This window comes from Myxine glutinosa, chromosome 7 (assembly GCF_964187855.1).
Source record: "Myxine glutinosa chromosome 7, kmMyxGlut1.1, whole genome shotgun sequence".
NCBI classification, from domain to species: Eukaryota; Metazoa; Chordata; class Myxini; order Myxiniformes; family Myxinidae; genus Myxine; species Myxine glutinosa.
Window position 1 is genome coordinate 185,461,768 of NC_136267.1, and position 19,766 is coordinate 185,481,533.

Genomic DNA, 19,766 nt, shown 5'->3' on the forward strand with positions numbered 1-19,766 from the left:
AGGGAACCTGGCTGCGGATGAGGGATGGTGGCTGCGATGAGGGATGGTGGCTGCGATGAGGGATCGTGGCTGCGATGAGGGATGGTGGCTGCGATGAGGGATGGTGGCTGCGTGTGTGTGTGTGTGTATATATATATATATATATATATATATATACATACATATATATACATATACATACACACATATAAGACACTCAAGATTATCGACAACCAAAACTTTATTTTGTTTACATAACTGGCAGTTAGTTATACGTTTCATTATGATGCATGAAACATGAAAGTGTACATAAAGAATGAACAGAAAAGACCAAGAGAAGTATTGTGCACAATTTATTGTAATAACATACTATATGTAACAAAGTGAAAGCATTGGGACGAAGATGAAGTTAATGTGGATCAGAGTTTAAAATATCATTAATATGTAGAAACTCCAAATGAGTCGATGGACATGAAACACAATTGCAATCACAACAATGAAGGAAAATAGGAGCATGATGGCCTCATCTAAACATTAGTAAATAGAGTAAAGTTTTGGATAGTTTTATATTTTAAAAGATTAATCAAGCTCCAGGTGTAGATAACAGCAAATCCATATCTATAAAGCTCATACTCCTCACCATTAACACTGTGCAATATCACATTTCTTATTGCCAAAGTACTAGTATTGCTAAAGTACAAAAAATGGCACAAAAGGTAAAGACCACAACGATTCAACAGGTGTCCACAGTATTTGGCACAACAGTAAAATAAATTAATGTACAAATCAGAGAAAATCCATGTCCAAAGAATCCATAATAAGTTCTCCAACCTGTCATTGTATCGGCCGACAAAGTTTGGGCCTGCAACGCGGGGTTAACCATGCCTCCGCTAGCTCAAAGGTCTGCTCTTGCTAAGCATGGGTTAAGGAGCGGCCAGGTTCCCCTATGCTATGGAATAATGTGAACACTCCGACTGCAAACCCGAAGCGTGCCAGGAGACGAATACTGTCGGCCTCGCACACTGAGACTGGAGCTTCAGCACAGGCATATGGTCCTCTTCTACACAGATGGAGCAGAGATGCTCCGGGGGGAGGAAGACAGAGACAAAGTGGGACATGATGGTCTTCAATGGATTATTTCTGGTAATGTATTATGTACCTCCTCAACGGATGCAAAACAATGATAACACGAGCTTGCCATTGGCTGATGTCGCTATTGGCTAAATGTCACGAGGTCTCACAACAGATTTGTAATTGGTCGGCTGATTAGACCCATCCCCTCCGCCTCGGGTATATCCGGGAGGAGGAGAACATGGAATTTGCTCTATTATGGAGGCTAGTGGAGGCACGGTGAACCTTGCGTTGCCGAGGCCGAGACATCGAGTCATGTGATACGACCAGAGGTTGGAGAACTTAGACTATGGATTCTTTGGAAAGCATTTCCATCCTCCTATCGTTATTGGAGATAGAATACATCATGAGAATCATTTCAAAATAAAGTATAAAAGTAACGAGTCATCGATTGAAAATAACCCCAAATTATTGGCAATTAAAATGGAATGAAAGGTGAAGAAGGAGAAAAAACGATGAGAACAAAAGTGTTCTCATCTGCATTGATCTGAAAGTTGCTAAAATCAGAGCAAAGGCTGCTGGGGGATTTTGCAGACAATCAAATTGTTGGCACAACTTAGAAATAATGAAAAAAATGAGCCAAAGACCATTTACACAGGATAACGTTGTGTCGTCATCATTAGAATTGGGAGAACGTGCCCTCGAAATAATAAATTGACAAACATATAAAAATAGCGCAAGGTTCTGTTAAAAAACATATTCACAAATAAAATCCCAAAACCTTATAGAGTGGAGATCAAATCGCACGACTCTCAATCAAAACCTTATAGAGTGGAGATCAAATTGCACGACTCTCAATCAAAACCTTATAGAGTGGAGATCAAATCGCACGACTCTCAATCAAAACCTTATAGAGTGGAGATCAAATCGCACGACTCTCAATCAAAACCTTATAGAGTGGAGATCAAATCGCACGACTCTCAATCAAAACCTTATAGAGTGGAGATCAAATCGCACGACTCTCAATCAAAACCTTATAGAGTGGAGATCAAATCGCACGACTCTCAATCAAAACCTTATAGAGTGGAGATCAAATCGCACGACTCTCAATCAAAACCTTATAGAGTGGAGATCAAATCGCACGACTCAATCAAAACCTTATAGAGTGGAGATCAAATCGCACGACTCTCAATCAAAACCTTATAGAGTGGAGATCAAATCGCACGACTCTCAATCAAAACCTTATAGAGTGGAGATCAAATCGCACGACTCTCAATCCGAGGGCAAAACAATGTTAGATTCAAAATGTAAATTTAACGTGTAAAATTGTTAGAATCACAAAACTTATGCATCCCAAAGCTTCTGTTAAAATTGATCTTAAAGCAAAACGATGCTTTGTTAAATGTTTGAAAAACAAATGGTGTGTAGAAATGCGGAGGACCATCGGGTGTCGGCAGGAGGACGAGGGGCACATCACGTGGTGCTGTCATCGGCGGGTGGGCTAAAAGCGGCCGCTCTTAGGATGTCCAGGCACAGGATGAGCACGAGAGTCCCCGTGAGATGGCGCCAATGACGAGTGATGGGATTGCGCATCTTCTCCAGGGCCACGTGCAGTTCTTGCACCACGTCACGGTAGCTTTCGCCCATTTTTGAACTCCATGTCACCAGGAAGTCGTACGCAGGCTTCCACATCGTCTTTCGGGCACATACAACAAAATGCGTCACCGGCAGGAAGAAAAAACTGGGGCAGGATCACGGATATCCAAATTCTAAACTGTGGGTTCCACCAATGTATTCAGTCCCGAAGTTCGGCAAGGATCAGGATCGATGTTTTATACAGCGAGTGATTTTCATCTCGGACTATGCAGACATTGCGTGCTCGGTGTTAAAAAACAAGAAATCCCCAGGGGAAAGAGGCTTCAGGTGATAAACAGGTGGTGAAACCCAACATTGCTTTCATCATCGCCTTGTCTGCAAGGCTGGGTGTGGTCGTGTGTGTGTGTGTGTGTGTGTGTGTGTGTGTGTGTGTGTGTGTGTGTGTGTGTGTGTGTGTGTGTGTGTGTGTGTGTGTGTGTGTGTGTGTGTGTGTTCATGGAGAGACCAAACAAATCTAATGTCATTATTTGATATGTACACATATTATATATATACATACATACATAAATATATACATACATATACATATACATATATGTGAATAGAGCCTGTGATTGATGCTGTGAAGAGGAACAGGTTGAGATGGTTTGGTCATGTGCTGAGGAAGGATGACAGTGACTGGTTGAGAAGAGTGATGGCAATGAATGTAGAAGGAAGTAGAGGACGGGGAAGACCGAGAAAGACTTGGCTAAAGATGGTGGAAGAAGAAATGCGGGCAAGGGGGTTAACAAGGGGAGATGCAGAAAATAGGGCAAAATGGAGAAGATTGTCATGGGGACCGCAAGGCTAACCCCCACTCTCGCAGGGAAAATGGCCTTAAAATGCATGTTGTTGTTGTTGTATATATACATATACATATATACACAGGTATATGAAAACACGCACACATGTACATATGCATGCACATATACATACGTGTGTATGCACGCACGCTAATAGAGGTGCATACTTTGAGACCTGGCGGATCTCCTTTCCATCACCTGAGGTTCGCCCACGTGTGCGGATGGCAGGAAAAAAACAAAAAAACTTGCACGCATACACACAAGGGTGCACACTTAGACCTGGGAGGGCTCCGTTCCACCTTCTGACACCTGCATTTGGAGAGGAGATAACCAGCGACACACACACACACACACACACACACACACACACACACACACACACACACACACACACACACACACACACACACACACACACGCACACACACACACACACACACACACTCAAACACGCACACACACACACACGAAGGGGTTGGGTGTGCGAGATGGGGGTTTAACTCCCTTTCAATGCTTAATGACAAATGACAAACATCCACATGATTTAGTTGTGTCCACATTTTCCCCACCTGTTACTCACCTCATCCTCGATATGTCCATTCTTGTCACGGTGTGGCTGCTCGAAGGCGTCCATTTGTTGACGTGTGGCCTTTGCCAGCCGTTCGGCCAGTTCCCGCCACCGCGTGCTCACCTCCACAGCTGTAGTGAGCAAGACAAAGTCCTGCAGCAGGCGCACGACAAGTCCCTGGCAGTCCATGGTCAGCAATGCCTGTCAAGTTAGCATCCACAGGAAGAAAGGAGTTGTTGCATCATTTACAAATGCCCAACCAACCAACATTGTAATGTCAAATTCCAAAAGCAAAGCACTCCATGGTGCTTTCAATGGATGAGAAGTGCAAAGCACTCCATGGTGCTTTCAATGGATGAGAAGTGCAAAGCACTCCATGGTGCTTTCAATGGATGAGAAGTGCAAAGCACTCCATGGTGCTTTCAATGGATGAGAAGTGCAAAGCACTCCATGCTGCTTTCAATGGATGAGAAGTGCAAAGCACTCCATGGTGCTTTCAATGGATGAGAAGTGCAAAGCACTCCATGGTGCTTTCAATGGATGAGAAGTGCAGTTAGAAACCCAGGACATTTATTGACACGTGCTCTTCTCTACCAAATTTAATGATTTGGCATCCCGTACCTATTTGTCCCAACAACCTATTATTCCATTTTACTTGCTCCGCCCCTTTGGGATTGGGAATGGAAAACCAGTGTGGACCCAGTTTGGTGGCAAAGAGTTTAACTATCGGAGTCCTGAACGTGAACCGACCAATCCGCATCATGTACCGATTCAGGTGTTAATCTGAATTCAGTGGTCACCACCTGCACAAGTCATCCACCTTGTTGTGCACCCCAGGAAAGTGAAACAACCCAAATTGACCCTTCGTTCACCTGCCCGTTGCAGGATCTCCGTAGCTTCAAACCCTTTGAGATCACACACCTCCTTTGTGTTGAGATGGACAGCGACTTTGGCAATGTCCAATTGTGCAAGTACAAATGATCAAACTCAAAGAATGTAAGCTTAGACACACATGACGGAAACCATGGAGGAAGAGAAATGTGGCAACTTGAGATGCTATTTGTGAGCCACAACCTCCATTAGTGACCGGAAGCCAAGTCACGGCCGCTTGATGATTCCAAACAACTCGCCAATCTCTGTGAAGCATTTCTTATCAGAACCTCCATGTGTCTCTTTGGGCCGAAGGGTGTAGAAAGTTACACGTCTTTCTGCACACATAGAGTGGATATGCTTCTGATCTGGGAACTAAACCTGATAAGGTGTCTCCTTCTGGGAAGTCTACCTGAATGTTGGTAATGATGGCGTCGGTGTTCCGATTCCAGACTCCATTAAATAAATCAACAAGCCTGCCATGTTCACACGATGTAATCCTGCGAGGTTCAAAGTCCACTCAATGGCAGAGATGATTGAGGAATTCACATAAACTACACCATCCACAGGCCTTGGACCACAGGACCACATCCACAGGCCTTGGACCACAGGACCACATCCACAGCCCTTGGACCACAGGACCACATCCACAGCCCTTGGACCACATCCACAGGCCTTGGACCACAGGACCACATCCACAGGCCTTGGACCACAGGACCACAACCACAGCCCTTGGACAACAGGACCACATCCACAGGCCTTGGACCACAGGACCACATCCACAGCCCTTGGACCACAAGACCACATCCACAGCCCTTGGACCACAAGACCACATCCACAGGCCTTGGACCACAGGACCACATCCACAGCCCTAGGACTACAAGACCACATCCACAGCCCTTGGATCACAGGACCACATCCACAGCCCTTGGACCACAAGACCACATCCACAGGCCTTGGATCACAGGACCACATCCACAGCCCTTGGATCACAGGACCACATCCACAGGCCTTGGACCACAGGACCACATCCACAGCCCTAGGACCACAAGACCACATCCACAGCCCTTGGACCACAAGACCACATCCACATCCACAGGCCTTGGACCACAAGACCACATCCACAGCCCTTGGACCACAAGACCACATCCACAGCCCTTGGACCACAAGACCACATCCACAGCCCTTGGACCACAAGACCACATCCACAGCCCTTGGACCACAAGACCACATCCACAGGCCTTGGACAGTCCCATATAATCGGGAGTTTTTGCAGTGTATCAAATTTTTTGAGACAACTTCAACATATCAACTTTTTGGTTGAGTTGTTGAGAAAGTTCTCCAAGTCTTTCGTTGTATAGAGGCACACCCCTTTCTCACAGGTACATTTCCAAGTATTTTTGGCTTCTTTCAGAAGCTTTGCGAGCCATTTTAATGTTACAATCCTCATCTGGCCTGCACGATAAAGGTTGGGCCGCTGCCGCTGCTCAAATGGACCTTGTTGCGACGGGTTTCTGCACATGTGCACTGAGCGTTTTTGGGTGGATTACACCAATACACCATTCTGAAGGGCGAGTATTGTCCAGGTGGGATAAAATGTAGGGACAGGAATAAGGTAACCAGGAATGCATTAAACTGATTAAAAGAACAACAACAAGGAACGTCAAACAAACCTGTGAAACTTCCAATGCAATGACGTATTTAAGTATGGAAGTACGTAAGCATCCGAGATTGATGCTGGTAAACACGTCACTTGTTTTGATGGCCTGAGAAGCCTGGGGATTCCGTGCAGATGTGTCTTCGCACCATGAAGTTGATCAAAGGTCCAGGTCCTAGATCCAGTATGTACTGATGACCGCAGACTCTTCAGAACCAGGAAAAGGAAAGAAAATTGCTTTTTCACTTAATTCAGCTCTGGTCAGTCTTTTGGAACTGCCACTGGTAGCAGGTAACCCAGTGCTACCTGCCGCATGGTCAGGTTATTGGCGACTAAACTGACACCAATCACTGGCTTTGCTAGTTAGGAGGGTGACTGTGACACCTGCCAGGCCCAAAAACAACACCTGCAAAGGGCGGATGAGTCGGGATCCAACAGCCATCCAGTAAGAAGATTGTGTCTCCTAAAAAAACACCCATCCGGTTTGGACCGGTTCAAGGCATACCAAAGACTAAAAATGGTACGTGCTGCTTCCTTGCTTGAAAAGGATAGGACATGGACAATCCCCTTAGGTTGGTGTCCATGGGAAGGACGAAATTCCTCTTGAGGAAATGCCCCACTGAGTACGGTGAGAAACGCGGCGCCATTGTTATGACGTCGCTGGTACCCAGAGCATCACGGGAAGTGACAGCATGTCCCCCAAGCTCAGTGGCTGTGTTAAGTGTTTGTCTCAGTATGTACTTGTGTGTGTGTCAGCTCCATTATGAGCCTTAACCCATGCACAGTATATATACAGACTTGGCATTTAATATGGAATATTTTTTTTGTGGGGGTGAACTTACTTTTCAAGATGTCTTAGAACCAAAAGTTCATTGGAATTATGTTGAAATTATTCTAGATTTTGTTAATGTGACCTTTAAAAGAAACAAAAACCACATTTGACATTTCGAAACAAATAAATTGATCCTTGAAAGTGATGCAAACTGATATCGAACTCAATTCACGGACAGTACTGTGTTAAACTTCTGTACGTTTTCCAGAAGTATCTCTTTATTTTGCACATTAGCCAAATTTATTTTCAACAAAAACAAAAGCTAAATTACGACTGGGAATACGGACAGTAAAATTACAGTTCAGTACTTCGTGTAACCCCCACGAGCATTCAGGAGAGCACATACACGTTGAGGCATGCTGTTCCCGAGATTTGCCAAGGTTTGGACAGGAATCGCTTGCCATGCAGTGACAATAGTCTGCTGCAATTCACGCACAGAGGCAGGCTGCTGGTCCAAGTTGTCGATTTGACGTGTTAATTCTGCCCACAAGTTCTCTATCGGATTCATATCCGGGGACATGGCAGGCCACTTCATATGCTCTATATTAACGGTCAGCAAGAAAGTGTTGGATCATGCGAGCACGATGAGGCCGTGCATTGTCATCTTGGAAGACAAAGTTTACTCGAAAGGCTGCACGAGCAAATGGAAGCAATGTTTCTTCCAGAATGACCCTGCACTTGAACTGGTTCAGGTTTCCATTCAGAACAACCAGGTCAGTTTTGCCCCCTGCATGAAAAGCATCCCAAACGGTCACCCCACCACCTCCAGCTTGGACTCTTGGCACTATACAATCTTCGTTGTGGGCTTCATGCACTTGTCTGCGCACTCGGACGCGGCCATCTTGACGATAGACCAGAAATCTAGACTCGTCACTGAAGGTCACGTGATTCCAGTGTCCTGGCTGCCATTGATGGTGCTCTCTGGCCCACTGCAATCGGCGCTGGCAGTGTTGTCTGGTCAGGCGTGGCTTTCTCAGGGGACGCCTGGCACGATAGCCTGCTTGAACCAGTCGTTGGTTGACTAGCCTTCTGGACACAGGCACATTTGTCAGTTGCTGCCACTCAGCCGTAAGCCGATTATCTGACTTGGTACGGCCATTGCAGACTAACCGGTGCAGCTGGCGATCATCTCTCCTTGTGGTTCTGCGTGGACGTCCTGGCCTCGGTATTGGAGTAGGGACACCCCTCTGAGCATTTCGTTTCAGGATCTTTGACACCTGACCTTGAGTGATGCCATACTGCCGAGCAATAGCACGCTGTTTCATGCCCGAATTTCGTAAAGCCACCACTCCATGACAAACAGCATTGTCAAGTTGACGGACCATCACCAGAGGAAGCGGCAATAACTTTTGTAGACGTGCAGCAGTTGTTTTCCACTAATACAGAACGCAACAACCCTTATATACCCGATTGTGAAGCCAATCGTCAAATGTACCTGTCCTTACATTTTGTCACGCCACCTGTGATATAATCCTGTTATTGACTTCTTGCTGCGAAAGACAATCAGTGACATGGTTCTTTCAACAAAGACATCACCGAAGGGTAAAAGAAACTCACCAGATTGATATACTGAGTTCAGAAAGTAAACCCAAGTCAAGAAAAAAAAATATATTCCATATTAAATGCCAAGTCTGTATATATAAAAAAACTGGAGAACTACAAAAATTATTTTCATTTGGAACTGCTTCCACGCCTTGTCTGCATGGGGTGTCAACCATGGCTGGTCTGCTTAATAGCTGAAGGAGTTTGGATGACAATTGGCGAGGGATGAGTGGATCTTGGGTGCATTAGGTGCCGCATTCAATGCAGATATGGTGGCATCTATTGCTTTCATGCACAATTCGAAACGAGTGCTCCACCTTGGAGGCAAATTTGCGGCCCCGTAAAACTGGTGCTTCCACGATGGCGCGCTTCAAATTCCGGGTGACGTTCAAACAGCCGCAATGGAAGGCACAATTTCCCAGAAGCCTCTACATGTGCTGAGACAATTTCAGCCAGTGTGTACAAATGACTGATAGATAATCTGAGATCTCCTTCACCCTTTGTAGGGAGTCAGGAAGCAACAGTCTGAGCTGATAATGATAATTATCTGACAATATCGAAGAATAACTTCCAAACATGAGAGTTTCGGAATTAGCTAAAAATAGTTTGTTGATAAAATGACTGTTGACAAGCACATAAATGGTCCTTAGCCATATCGATGAAGATGAAAAAGCTGACGTGTGTGGTGCCAGTGATGGCCGCATGGTAGTTAGAGCTTAGGCATGGGCTCTAACACTGAAAAATGAATGAATGAATGATCGTTTTTAGGGCCATTTTCCCTGCTAGAGCGGGGGTTAGCCTTGCGGGCCCCATGACAATCATGGTGCCCTGTTTGCGGCAATGTTTTTATGGCCGGATGCCCTTCCTGACACCAACCCTTGGTCGCCTCTTACGATGCGCAGGGATACGGTGTACCTATTCTAAACCGGGGTACACACCCGGATCATTCATCCCAGCAAGCTGGTACTCAATTTGCCGACCTCGGAAGGATGACAGGCTGAGTCAACCCCCTGGCGTTAATTCAGCGATCGACCGGGATTCGAACCCAGGATCCTAGGATCCCAAGCCGGCACCCTAACTGCTAAGCCAACACTAGAAAGGTGTTCTAACACTAGAAGGATTAAATATAAATCTGAAAATCCTTTTCTGACAGGGGGGGGGGGTTGACCAGTTCCACTTCAACTGATCCTGCAAGTAAGTAGGGACAAGCACATGGATATTTACTGCTAACTGCATGTTTTGTGACTAATAATGAGACATATTCCTGCTCCGCCAGACACGGGGTCTTCAGTGAATCACAAGCCTGGCTGGTGGACCAACTTATTGAATTGAGCTGCCAAGAAAGAACTTTCAGTAGTTTCAATGGAAAAGTCTTGATCACCAGTCAAACTCTTCATCACCAGTCAAACTCTTCATCACCAGTCAAACTCTTCATCACCAGTCAAACTCTTCATCACCAGTCAAACTCTTCATCACCAGTCAAACTCTTCATCACCAGTCAAACTCTTCATCACCGGTCAAACTCTTTATCACCGGTCAAACTCTTCATCACCAGTCAAACTCTTCATCACCGGTCAAACTCTTCACCACCAGTCAACCTCTTCATCACCAGTCAAACTCTTCATCACCAGTCAAACTCTTCATCACCAGTCAAACTCTTCATCACCAGTCAAACTCTTCATCACCAGTCAAACTCTTCATCACCAGTCAAACTCTTCATCACCGGTCAAACTCTTTATCACCGGTCAAACTCTTCATCACCGGTCAAACTCTTCATCACCAGTCAAACTCTTCATCACCAGTCAAACTCTTCATCACCAGTCAAACTCTTGATCACCAGTCAAACTCTTGATCACCAGTCAAACTCTTCATCACCGGTCAAACTCTTGATCACCAGTCAAACTCTTGATCACCAGTCAAACTCTTGATCACCAGTCAAACTCTTGATCACCAGTCAAACTCTTCACCACCAGTCAAACTCTTCATCACCAGTCAAACTCTTGATCACCAGTCAAACTCTTCACCACCAGTCAAACTCTTCATCACCAGTCAAACTCTTCATCACCGGTCAAACTCTTCATCACCGGTCAAATTCTTCATCACCGGTCAAACTCTTCATCACCGGTCAAATTCTTCATCACCAGTCAAACTCTTCACCACCGGTCAAACTCTTCATCACCGGTCAAATTCTTCATCACCAGTCAAACTCTTGATCACCAGTCAAACTCTTCATCACCGGTCAAATTCTTCATCACCAGTCAAACTCTTCACCACCAGTCAAACTCTTCATCACCAGTCAAACTCTTCATCACCGGTCAAATTCTTCATCACCAGTCAAACTCTTGATCACCAGTCAAACTCTTCATCACCGGTCAAATTCTTCATCACCAGTCAAACTCTTGATCACCAGTCAAACTCTTCATCACCAGTCAAACTCTTCATCACCAGTCAAACTCTTCACCACCAGTCAAACTCTTCATCACCGGTCAAATTCTTCATCACCAGTCAAACTCTTCACCACCAGTCAAACTCTTCATCACCGGTCAAATTCTTCACCACCAGTCAAACTCTTCATCACCAGTCAAACTCTTCATCACCAGTCAAACTCTTCATCACCAGTCAAACTCTTCATCACCGGTCAAATTCTTCATCACCAGTCAAACTCTTCACCACCAGTCAAACTCTTCATCACCGGTCAAATTCTTCATCACCAAACTCTTCATCACCGGTCAAACTCTTCACCACCAGTCAAACTCTTCACCACCAGTCAAACTCTTCATCACCGGTCAAACTCTTCATCACCGGTCAAACTCTTGATCACCAGTCAAACTCTTCATCACCAGTCAACCTGTAACTGCACAAAGCACGAGTAGCAAACAACAATGGACAAAAACGATATACAAGGGGAAAAGAAGAAGATGGCCTTTGCTCCATTCCCCACAGCGGCAAAGCAAGAATAGGAGGAAGAGGAAGAGCTTCGCTTGAAGCTCCATAAGTGGGTCCAACAGTGTTGTAGCCAAAGAAGATTATATAGTTGTCAACAATGAATGCAGCACCTCAGCTGTTTGTGACGAGTTCCATCTTGCGCCATGAAGATGTTTCTTTAGCCTGACCCGATCGAAGCTGCGAGAAGGCAGCAATGCCTCCATTTCCTGGAATGTGTCCGATGCTGCTAATGCTCTTTGAGACGCTCCTGGAATCTAAAGTGACTAGCCCTGGAAGATCCGTACTTGGACAATCCCTCAGGAGTAGGAGATACCAAAAAAGGGGTCATTGTGGGGTTATAAGGGCACCCTATCTTTGGACCTGGAAAGCTAAGAAAATACATGAGTGCGGATACACATTCGAGTGAGATTACATTTCAACAATGGATGACATGAACACAACGTTGAGCAACTGCCATGTAAAGCAAGGAGAAGCTGATATTTTGCGCATCAACCTCCTGTCCTCAACAATTGATGAACACTTCGAACGTTTTCCTCGGCTTGCTTTTCCTGGCAGCGACCATACTCCCATCAACGTCCTGGTCGTTTCATCCATTGCTCTACCGGTTTGCTGACGCAGATTTACACTCGCGTTCACAAGCAACATTAGTTCTTTATTCTAGATTTAAGCGATTTGGATTGCATATTAGCACAACTATGGGTTAAAGCAGCTGTGGCATGTTGGAGACCCAACCAAACATGTGATTCATATGTGCACGTGTTGGAGACACAACCAAACATGTGATTCATATGTGCACGTGTTGGAGACACAACCAAACATGTGATTCATATGTGCACGTGTTGGAGACACAACCAAACATGTGATTCATATGTGCACGTGTTGGAGACACAACCAAACATGTGATTCATATGTGCACGTGTTGGAGACACAACCAAACATGCGATTAATATGTGCACGTGTTGGAGACACAACCAAACATGTGATTCATATGTGCACGTGTTGGAGACACAACCAAACATGCGATTCATATGTGCACGTGTTGGAGACACAACCAAACATGCGATTCATATGTGCACGTGTTGGAGACACAACCAAACATGTGATTCATATGTGCACGTGTTGGAGACACAACCAAACATGTGATTCATATGTGCACGTGTTGGAGACACAACCAAACATGTGATTCATATGTGCACGTGTTGGAGACACAACCAAACATGTGATTAATATGTGCACGTGTTGGAGACACAACCAAACATGTGATTCATATGTGCACGTGTTGGAGACACAACCAAACATGTGATTCATATGTGCACGTGTTGGAGACACAACCAACCATGTGATTCATATGTGCACGTGTTGGAGACACAACCAAACATGTGATTCATATGTGCACGTGTTGGAGACACAACCAAACATGTGATTCATATGTGCACATGTTGGAGACACACCCAAACATGTGATTCATATGTGCACGTGTTGGAGACACAACCAAACATGTGATTCATATGTGCACGTGTTGGAGACACAACCAAACATGTGATTCATATGTGCACGTGTTGGAGACACAACCAAACATGTGATTCATATGTGCACGTGTTGGAGACACAACCAAACATGTGATTCATATGTGCACGTGTTGGAGACACAACCAAACATGCGATTCATATGTGCACGTGTTGGAGACACAACCAAACATGTGATTCATATGTGCACGTGTTGGAGACACAACCAAACATGCGATTCATATGTGCACGTGTTGGAGACACAACCAAACATGCGATTCATATGTGCACGTGTTGGAGACACAACCAAACATGCGATTCATATGTGCACGTGTTGGAGACACAACCAAACATGTGATTCATATGTGCACGTGTTGGAGACACAACCAAACATGTGATTCATATGTGCACGTGTTGGAGACACAACCAAACATGTGATTAATATGTGCACGTGTTGGAGACACAACCAAACATGTGATTCATATGTGCACGTGTTGGAGACACAACCAAACATGTGATTCATATGTGCACGTGTTGGAGACACAACCAACCATGTGATTCATATGTGCACGTGTTGGAGACACAACCAAACATGTGATTCATATGTGCACGTGTTGGAGACACAACCAAACATGTGATTCATATGTGCACATGTTGGAGACACACCCAAACATGTGATTCATATGTGCACGTGTTGGAGACACACCCAAACATGTGATTCATATGTGCACGTGTTGGAGACACAACCAAACATGTGATTCATATGTGCACGTGTTGGAGACACAACCAAACATGTGATTCATATGTGCACGTGTTGGACACACAACCAAACATGTGATTCATATGTGCACGTGTTGGACACACAACCAAACATGTGATTCATATGTGCACGTGTTGGAGACACAACCAAACATGTGATTCATATGTGCACGTGTTGGAGACACAACCAAACACGTGATTCATATGTGCACGAGTTGGAGACACAACCAAACACGTGATTCATATGTGCACGAGTTGGAGACACAACCAAACATGTGATTCATATGTGCACGTGTTGGAGACACAACCAAACATGCGATTCATATGTGCACGTGTTGGAGACACAACCAAACATGCGATTCATATGTGCACGTGTTGGAGACACAACCAAACATGCGATTCATATGTGCACGTGTTGGAGACACAACCAAACATGCGATTCATATGTGCACGTTTTGGAGACACAACCAAACATGCGATTCATATGTGCACGTGTTGGAGACACAACCAAACATGCGATTCATATGTGCACGTGTTGGAGACACAACCAAACATGCGATTCATATGTGCACGTGTTGGACACACAACCAAACATGTGATTCATATGTGCACGTGTTGGAGACACAACCAAACATGTGATTCATATGTGCACGTGTTGGAGACACAACCAAACATGTGATTCATATGTGCACGTGTTGGAGACACAACCAAACACGTGATTCATATGTGCACGAGTTGGAGACACAACCAAACACGTGATTCATATGTGCACGAGTTGGAGACACAACCAAACATGTGATTCATATGTGCACGTGTTGGAGACACAACCAAACATGTGATTCATATGTGCACGTGTTGGAGACACAACCAAACATGTGATTCATATGTGCACGTGTTGGAGACACAACCAAACATGTGATTCATATGTGCACGTGTTGGAGACACAACCAAACATGTGATTCATATGTGCACGTGTTGGAGACACAACCAAACATGTGATTCATATGTGCACGTGTTGGAGACACAACCAAACATGTGATTCGTATGTGCACGTGTTGGAGACTTTATTCCCACAGGAAGTACATAAATGAATTGAAATTGGAAATACCAAATTATCACCGAACAGAAAATCAAGTGTACAGGTATCAGGAGCAAAGCAAATAGCATTAAAGTCAATTTGTTTTGTTAAAGAAGTGTAAGTGAAAAAACACCGTGCAACGAATAGGAATAGAAGGAAAGAGTCACGTGGGAAACAGTGCAGCACCGAAAAACAATCAGGAAGCATTGAACTCCACTCTCAGAAGGGAAAGACTCGAGGAAAACAAAAATTGGCTCCAATGAAGACAATGCCGCTCCAACCAAAGTCAGGAATACTCGAGTACATTCCAAGAAAAAAGGCACATGACCAACTACCCACGGACACTAAAAACGGAAGCAGTTGAGAGTGCAGCTTCAAAAGACTGGATGCAAGTCATAGCAAAGGAACACTGAATAGAAGGTCACAGACCAGGGAATAAAAGTCCATGCAAATAAAAAGGTAGGATTGTGGCGGGCACAAGGGCTAATAATTCCGCGCACCAGTGGGTGGCGCGAGCGCCCAGGCGGGGACCGATGGCACATGCCCCGCCCTTCGACCGATCGGCCACGCCCGGGGACAAGGCGTGGCCTCGGCACATATATGCGGGCTCTAAGCTCGAGCCTGCTCAGTGCTGCAGTTCGAGCTTTCGAAATAAAGACTCTTTTGTTTAACAAACGCGTTGTGGCCTACCTCTTTGGCAAGCAAGTTGTGTGTGCGCAGCACCACACTTCACTGGTGACCCCGATTGATTCAGCCGTTGCTGAACAACGAACGCGCCATGGCCATCAATGCCGTCGCAGTAAAACTCCCAGAGTTTTGGGAAGCACAGGCCGACGTGTGGTTCGTGCAGGCAGAAGCGCAATTTCAGCTTCGAGGCATAACGGCGGACGAGACCCGTTACTACCACGTGGTCGCCGCCCTCGGGCCCAGCATTGCCGCCCGAGTCGTGTCCATCCTGCGGCACCCACCGGTCGACCACAAGTACGAGGCGCTCAAACGTCTCCTCATCGCCACGTTCGGCCTCACGGAGATCGAACGGGCCGACCGCCTCCTGGACCTTCCCGAACTCGGCGACACACGACCATCCGTGCGGATGGATTTTATGCTGTCACTGCTGGGTGACCAAGCCCCGGATTTCTTATTCCGGGCGCTTTTCCTACGCCAGCTACCTCTACAGGTACGCCTCGCGCTGGCCGGTTCCAAAATAAGGGAACCCCGCGCCCTGGCCGTAGAGGCCGACAAGTTTTTCGCGGCTTGCGACACGCGGTCGAGTTACGGTGCTGCCGTCGTGGATCCCGGGGCAGAGGCTACAGCGTCCCTCGTGGCCGCTGCCGTGCCCCGCCCACCACCACCGCCGCCGAGAACACCGTGGCCGCCGCCGCCCCCGCCGCCGCAAGCCTGGTGCTATTTCCACGCCAGGTTCGGCCACAAGGCTAGGACATGTCGCCCGCCATGCTCGTTTGACAAGTCGGGAAATGGCTGGGCCGGCGCTCATTAGCGGCCCTGAGCGTCGGCCATTCCGGCAGCCTCCTGTTCATTACAGACACCTTGTCCGGGCGCCGTTTCCTCTGCAATACAGGAGCGCAGGTAAGCGTTATCCCCGCCTCCACGTCCGACAAGCGAACCGCGGGCCGGGGCCCCACGTTTCTTGCCGCCAACGGTACACCCATCCGCACATTCGGGAAGTGCAGCCTCTCCCTGCGGTTCGGAGGGCAGCGCTTTCAATGGTCGTTCGTGACCGCCAGCATGCCAATGACATTGCTTGGTGCGTACTTCCTATGTGCCAATGGGTTGTTGGTCGACGTGAAGCGCAGACGGCTCGTCCAGGCCGAAACATTTAGCTCGCTCGCTTGTTCGCTGAGCGGCTCATTTAGCGGCTCACTGAGCGGCTCACCGAGCGGCTTGCCAAGCGGCTTGCTGGAAGGTTCCGTCCCGGCGAGTTTAGTTTGCACGCTTCCGGCAGCGGACGACTTTACCCGCCTCCTCGCCAGTTTCCGGGCACGTGTGTGTGTGCAGGCCCACCTTCTCCGCGGTGGCCGTTAACACGGGGTGGAGCACCACATCCCCACGGTCGGGCCACCGGTCTATGCACGGGCACGCCGACTCGAGCCCACGAAGCTCGCCGTGGCGAAAGCGGCGTTCGCCACGCTGGAGCGGCTGGGGATCGTACGGCGCTCCAACAGCACTTGGGCTTCTCCGCTGCACATTGTGCCGAAGCCCGGCAGGGGATGGCGGCCGTGCGGGGACTACCGCCAGCTCAATGATGCCACCACCCCCGACCGCTACCCGGTCCCACACATTCAGGACTTTTCCGCCCGGTTGGCCAACACGACCATGTTTTCTACGGTGGACCTCATACGGGGCTACCATCAGGTCCCCGTCCAACCGGACGACGTCCCGAAGACGGCCGTCATCACCCCTTTCGGCCTCTTCGAATTCCTAAGGATGCCCTTCGGGTTGAAGAATGCGGCCCAGGCGTTCCAGCGGCTTATGGATAGCGTCTTGCCCGACTTACCTTTCCTGTTTGTCTACCTGGACGACATCCTAGTCACGAGCGCGTCCTGGGAGGAGCACCTGCTCCACCTCCGCATGCTTTTCGAACGCCTGGGCCAGCATGGCCTAATCATCAACCCCGCCAAGTGCCGTTTCGGTGTCGCTACCATCAGCTTCTTGGGGCACCGCATCACCGAGCACGGGGCCGTCCCTTTACAGGCCAAGGTGGAGGAGGTCAGGGATTTCCCGCGGCCCCGCACGATCAAGGGGCTCCAGGAGTTCCTGGGCATGGTAAACTTTTACCACCGTTTCGTGCCCCATGTCGCCCGGCTCCTCCTCCCCTTGCACGAGGCCCTTCGGGGCAAGCCGGGCAAAGGTGACATCGCATGGTCGGAGCCGATGGATGCGGCGTTCGCGGGCGCAAAGCTGGCTCTGGCCGACGCCACCATGCTGGCGCACCCGGCGCCCGATGCACCGATCGCCCTCACCACCGACGCGTCGGACTACGCGGTGGGCGCGGTGCATGAGCAATGGGTGCGTGGTGCTTGGCAACCGCTGGCGTTTTTTAGCCGGCAGCTTCGCCCGCACGAACGCCGGTACAGCACCTTTGACCGCGAGTTGCTCGGGCTCCACTTGGCGGTCCGACACTTCCGCCACCTGCTGGACGGCCGCCCATTCACGGCCTTTGTTGACCACAAGCCCCTTGAGTTCGCGATGGCCAAGGTCGCCGAGCCATGGTCGGCACGGCAGCAGCGCCACCTCTCTGCCGTGTCCGAGTACACGATGGACATCCGTCACGTGGCGGGTAAGGACAACCCGGTGGCGGATTGCCTTTCCCGGTCCGTCGTGCACGCAGTCCACCTCGGGGTCGACTATGCCCGGATGGTGGAGGCCCAGACCGCCGACCCTAGCGTCCAGGCCTTGCGGACCGCCATCACGGGCCTCCGCGTCACCGAGGTGCCGTTCGACGCCGCGGGCACGGCCCTCCTATGCGACGTCTCCCTCGGCCGGCCTCGCCCCATTGCGCCCGCTGGCTGGCGGCGCCCAGTGTTCGACGCCATCCACGGCCTGTCCCACCCTGGCACGAAGGCATCCCAGAAACTCGTCGGGGCGAAGTTCGTCTGACATGGCCTCAGGAAGGACATCTGCGACTGGGCCAGGACGTGCCTCGCGTGCCAGCGCGCAAAGGTCCACCGCCACACTCAGGCACCGTTGGCCCCGTTTACGGTGCCCGAGCGGCGGTTCGACCACGTGCACGTCGACTTGGAGGGACCTCTGCCCCCCTCGCGAGGGTTCACCCACGTCCTCACCATGGTCGACCGCACCACACGGTGGCCGGAGGCCATCCCATTGGCGGCGACGTCTGCGGCTGAGGTGGTGCAAGCCTTTATCGCCACTTGGGTTGCCCGGTTCGGTGCCCCCTCGGACATCTCGTCTGACCACCTCGGAGCTCTGGGCCGCGGTGGCGCAAGGGCTCGGGGTGAAACTACACCGCACCACGGCCTACCACCCCCAGGCCAATGGCCTTTGCAAGCGCTTGCATCGCTCCATGAAGGCCGCGCTCTCGGCCAGCCTCCACGACGGCGGCTGGGTCGACAGACTCCCCTGGGTCCTGCTGGGCCTCAGGACGGCGCCCAAGGACGATCTGCTTGCGTCCTCGGCGGAGCTGGTCTTCGGGCAACCACTGCGGGTACCGGGTGAATTTATCCCCGACTCCACGGCTCCTTGGTCCGCGGCGCAACAGCGCTCCGCCCTTCAGGAGACCGCCCGGAGGTTCGCCCCGGTGCCAACGGCACACCACGGTTGCCCGCCTTCCCACGTCGCCCCGGAGCTTCGCACGGCAAAGTACGTGTTCATCCGGCACGACGCCCACCGGGCACCACTACGGCCCCCGTACGACGGGCCCTTCCGCGTGCTGGAGACCGGGGTCAAATTTTTCACGGTCGACATTGGCGGTGCCCCGGATCGCATTTCCGTGGACCGCCTCAAGCCGGCCCACCTCGATCCGGACCACCCCCCGCCAGAAGC

The 19,766-nt window shown here is 49.0% G+C and overlaps 1 protein-coding gene across 9 annotated transcripts in view; it reads right to left on the minus strand.

Moving 5' to 3' along the window:
* Nucleotides 1-319: 319 nt before the first annotated feature.
* The window catches only part of SH3BP4 (SH3 domain binding protein 4), an 88,471-nt gene continuing 69,024 nt past the window's right edge, over nt 320-19,766 (minus strand). For 7 of the 9 annotated variants that reach the window (XM_068123719.2, XM_068123715.2, XM_078782623.1 and 4 more), the window contains 2 exons: nt 4,069-4,257; nt 320-2,745 (listed from right to left, as the gene is read on the minus strand). In XM_068123719.2, the coding sequence (XP_067979820.2) occupies nt 2,524-2,745; nt 4,069-4,257 (411 nt within the window). In that variant the 3' untranslated portion in view covers nt 320-2,523. Of the gene's footprint in view, nt 2,792-4,068; nt 4,258-19,766 lie in introns of all 9 variants that reach the window. The other 2 variants (XM_078782624.1, XM_068123720.2) reach the window with 1 other exon arrangement.